Source organism: Convolutriloba macropyga, chromosome 3 (assembly GCF_964194025.1).
Source record: "Convolutriloba macropyga chromosome 3, txConMacr16.3, whole genome shotgun sequence".
NCBI lineage: Eukaryota > Metazoa > Xenacoelomorpha > Acoela > Convolutidae > Convolutriloba > Convolutriloba macropyga.
Genome location: NC_134470.1, coordinates 77907495 through 77912494, shown reverse-complemented (window position 1 = coordinate 77912494; position 5000 = coordinate 77907495). Strand labels below are relative to the sequence as shown.

Here is a 5000-nt window from a genome sequence, read left to right as displayed (position 1 = left end):
GCTTCATCCCTCCTACTAAGCAAGTTCAATTTGAACAGTTAGAGCTTCTTGATTATTTTATATTGTTTACTTTATACTTTATAATGTTGATTTTACATCTTTACCACAACTCTTTTAAGATTTGTCCGAAATCGGGAGGTTTTTATAACTTTGGCACAACAGTTATAAGTTTTGTCCGAGCTCGAGAGTTTTAGACAAGTTGGTATAAGGGTTAACACACTCGGGTTGCAACCAATAGACAGTGGTTCGCGTCCAGCACTGGTCGATTATCGAAGTAGTTTACTAATATCACCAGCAAACAATCTATGGCCTTCACTGTTCAGTGTCGTTACATAATCTAGGTCCGCGATGCGATTACAAAAAATTAGGCGTAATCTCAATTTTGAGAGCTGCTCTGTTTTTCTTATTTGTCAATTCTTTGCTTTCAACTTGCTTTTATGTCAGCTTATTTCTTTTGAGTTGTTCTCCTATTAACCCACAGACTAAACTTGTTTATAAACACGTGGGTAAAACAGGGCTTCCTTCACCCAAATTTGGAATATAGTCGACAATTTTACATGCAAAGACACAAAAAGCTTGCGGGAGGTTTTATGACAGAGGGTTTAAATCGATTTCAAGGACAAAGTATTTCAAAAGGGCTTCACGCTTCATTCAAGCTGAAATTTAACTGTTAGAATATGTTGAATAATTGCTTTTATCAGTAATAGCGCTCTGAATTTATCAGGTATTGGTTAATTTCTGGCTTATTTACTTAAGAGCTAAACTTGTGCATTTCGTTAATGAGTTTCTAATTCAAAATTTACCTTCTGTCTAAGTTTGAAGTTACCTATGTGTGAGTTTGTATTTTAAATTTAGACAAACTCCGAAAGCGTCTTTAAACGAAACTTGCCATAAATATTATCAAGACACCTCAAGTATATATAGATAAAAGTTCTCGAAATATTATTTATAGACTATGGTAATATTCCAATTTTAGGTTTATTACTCAAGACTAGCTGGAAAGTTATTCACCGACCTATTTTGTTCTCGTTGTTTGCGTTAGAGATTGATTTCAAAGCTGCAAGCATCGGGCCACATTCAACGTGCAAACTAGTCTGGTCATGAACCCACAACATTAGGTAAGGGTACTTCATATGCGTGAACTGTTTTGTCTCATTATTCATTTCGCTTGTCATGAACTTGAACCTTAAATCTGACACTGTACAGTCGATATCGTGATTCATTTTATCACTCGTACCCCCACCGAAGTTCATCAAGGCCTTCACTGCCTCAGGTACGTCGTTCTCTTTAGTATCCGGGTTCAATTTCGGGTCCGAACAGTGTATCGGGACTCCTGTTTTTGAGTCGATTTTGTCGGCTTCGGAGGATCTGTTGAAAATGTCGGCGGCGAAAAAGTTGGCGAGGATCTTTTTGATTTTTCTGATCTTTTTCTTGCAAATGCTTTCTGCTCCCATCGAGTCAAATACTGAAACAAATTCACTAGTTGAGAGATTTATGTTAAGACCAGGGCCGACCATTCTGAAGACCAATAACGGGCGGGGTTAACTTTGCTAGAATTAACTTCATTAACTATATTAAAATATATTTGTTAAAATGTCTGGGTGAGTATGGGGGTAAATATAAGCTTGTTAATGCAATCTGAACAGCAAAATGAACGATAATTCAGAGAATTTAAATTTCTACATCTCATAACAATTTTCTGTACGTTTTTACCAGGAAAATTTACCAGTACCAGCAAAAGATTTCAAATTCTTACAAGAATCTTGTCAAAAATCTTGCAAGAAAACGCATAGTTCTTCCATTCTTCTTGAAAGATTGTTGCCAAAAATTTAATTCTTCTTGACCTCCTAATTTTCCTCCTAACTTTCATCACGAGCTAGTGAATTTTTTGAGGATAAACAATCTTGCAAAATTTTTGAAGGACTGCGAATCCACTAGGACTTCTATAGGTGAAATATGTCTAAAAATCATATATTTGTACATCATATATTTCAAACATCAATTTCTAGGGTTTAAAAAGACTTAATTTTTTAGCCAAGATTCATATCTGGTCGGAAAAATTTTTTTCAAAATTTTAACCCGCACATCACTTGAAATATATATAAAACAAACAGTTCCGGCGTTTCTTAAGGAAAATGTACTATAATCATAAATTAGTTTGTCATTTAGGCTTCAAAATAAGGGATAACTTTTTGCTTATAATTATTCATCTTGAACAAAAAATTGTAGTTTATGGACTTTTTGCATTTGCGTACAAATTTTGTCAAAAAGTTATTTTAGGACAAATTTCAAGTTACTTGTAGTCACAAAAAATGAATCATTTTATCAGCACTTTTCGTATCATGAGAATTGCTATAAAACAATTTGATCATTGCCAAATTTTTTGGTCGCTCTGTTCTGAGTTTCCCCTTTCCATCAACTTAATAATTGTTTATAGTGTAGATATTCAAAGGTTTTGAAAAATTCACTCTTTTTTCTTTTTGTGACATTCAGAGACGAAAAATGTAAAAACTTATTTTTGAAGTGATGGAGAAGTACAACACAGCGATTTCCGTTTGTTTGACTTACGCTTGTTTGATAGTTTTCATCAAAGTTAATAACAAAAATTATAAAAATTTCGCAAAACTTTCATTTTATTAGTTATTGTCATTTAACAATTCAACTTTTACACGTTCAAAATTCGAATCCAATACGAAGATACTAATCATATTTGAGCATTTAAAACCCGTTTTTTTTATTTTTCCTCATTTTTACATATTTCATTCATCTTTTGCTGAAATTTTTTTATCAGCATCCAGTTGCTCTTAAACATAATCAACCACAATTCTTAACTTTTTAAGTTCAAATGCTCAATCTACTTTTTTTTAGCAATTACCATATTGACTTACTTTGATCTTTATTTATTGCTTCGACAAATAATGAAGATAGCAATAAAAAAACAATATCAGTAATTTCAAAGTCAATTTTTTGGCGTCTTCGTTAGTGTTTCTCTAATTGCATACTTTTTAAATTTTTTTGCATACTTTTAAAATTTGAATAGTAAATTTAATGTTTTTTGCTGGAATTGTTTTGTTTTTTTTAATAGATTCTTCAACTGACAAAATAGTTTAGCTTTGAAGAAAATCTAGAATAATAGTTTAGCTTTTACGAGTCTTAATTGGTCCCAACTTCCAATTTGACATTAATGTTATTTTTGTTACCTTCAAAATTAAACTAAACGTTTTCTGAAAAATGATTTTTCTGAAAAACGCAACGTTTCATATAAGAACATAATTTTGATTAAATTTTAAGTTTGCATTATTAATACAAACCCTTTAGAATTATGATCTAACGGGGCTAGACATCTTATGAGAACTGAAGTAATTTGAACAAAAGAATTACTTAGAAGACTACTTTTTCGTTTTTTTTGTAACATATTAGAAACCACGCAAACTCAAGGTATCCACTTTTGTTATTTTCAAAGTATCCATTTGTTGCAGAAGCGTTCAATTTATCTAACTATCTTTATTGGTTCTTTTAGGTCCTCGGAATTATGTAGGGAATTGATGGAATGTCGTTGTTTGTTCACAATGTGTTGTCTTTGATTACTCTTAAAAACCTCTTCAATTTTGACCAAATATACATTCGTTTTTTCTGAGTTATTCTAATTCTGACTATTTTTCTTGAGATTATGAACCAGTATTCGTGATTTACAACATATAGAATAATTTGTGCGGTAAAAGGAACACATAATAATGCCAAATTAAGTAAAGAAATGTTGATATCGAAGTATCGATGTCGATGACATGTTGAATTCTTTTGAAAATGCAAATTTTGGATTAAACTTTTTAATCGATTTTTTTACATTGGTTGAAATGCATTATTCCTTCTTTGTTATGTATCCTACTTCTAGAAAATATATAAACTATCTGCATTTATTGATCTTAGCCCGCTGAAGGGAGGACACATATTCTCAACAGGTTTTTTTTTTGTTCAGTCAATTTCGGCCGATCTATATATTCGCCGCAAAAAAATGTGAGTAGTATAGCTAAGAAGCCCGTGATGCGTAGAAAATTTTAATCGGAGGGTTTCGAATTTCGCTTTATTTCTTGTAGTAATCGTTCCTTTTTTATTGAAAATTGTTGTCCAATTCTGCTTATTTTTTCCAAAAAATATGTTGAAATTATATACCAAAACGTGATTCTTTAATTTTCATCTTTTTTTTAATTAGCTAGAGATTAGCATACATAATTAAGAACAAATATCATCAGCAAAATTGCTGTTGAAGTGCAAAAACTGCGTCATTCCCCCCTCTCCCCCATCCCCGCCAGCAAAATGGTTTAAGACCGCATCCATCCATTCTATTGTCAGCTATGATGAGACTTCAGCTTTCATGATCAGTTTCATGATCAGCCGGCTTTTAGTTTGAAGATCAGCCTTATAATAAAAAACTCACTTCGCAAACTCTGCCCACTGTGAGTATTGATGAAATGGTCGAATCATTAACGAAGCACCTCAACCTGGGCTTGTATCACCATATGAAAAAAAAGTTGACTGCTGTTTTCAGTTTAATTGCTTTTTAAATTTTTAAGACCCGGATGGGACTCTCAGGGAAAACTGAGCGCTGAATCGTAAATGTCGAATTTTGCAACTTTACTCTGATCAGTGCTCTGATTTTATAATATCATAGACTTTTCATAACAAAATTCATAGCAATATCAATTTGAACTTATTATAGGCAACAGCGTTCGCATATTTGTCATTCAAATTGTTTTTGTTGCATTTTGTTGCAAACTTTGTTGCTCAATAAATTTATACGAAACATATTTAGTCGAGAAAAACTAATAATCGGTTTGAAATTGTGAAGCGGATGTTGTTATTTCAATCAGAAAAATTACCATTTTATGGTAGATAATAATATAATAGCCATAAGTTAATCTACAACGACAAATTGCCGAAGTTCTCATATATAATCAAGTTGTAAATACAATATCTCAACTTTCTGCCAAAGTTGAAATTTC

General features: G+C 32.0%; 1 protein-coding gene across 1 annotated transcript in view; it reads right to left on the bottom strand.

The window, feature by feature from the left end:
* Positions 1-5000, bottom strand: part of LOC142336482 (uncharacterized) — a 111832-nt gene that overhangs the window by 13024 nt on the left and 93808 nt on the right. The window contains exon 6 of the mRNA XM_075385359.1: positions 1016-1264. Within this exon, the coding sequence (XP_075241474.1) occupies positions 1016-1264 (249 nt within the window). The remainder of the gene's footprint in view (positions 1-1015; positions 1265-5000) is intronic.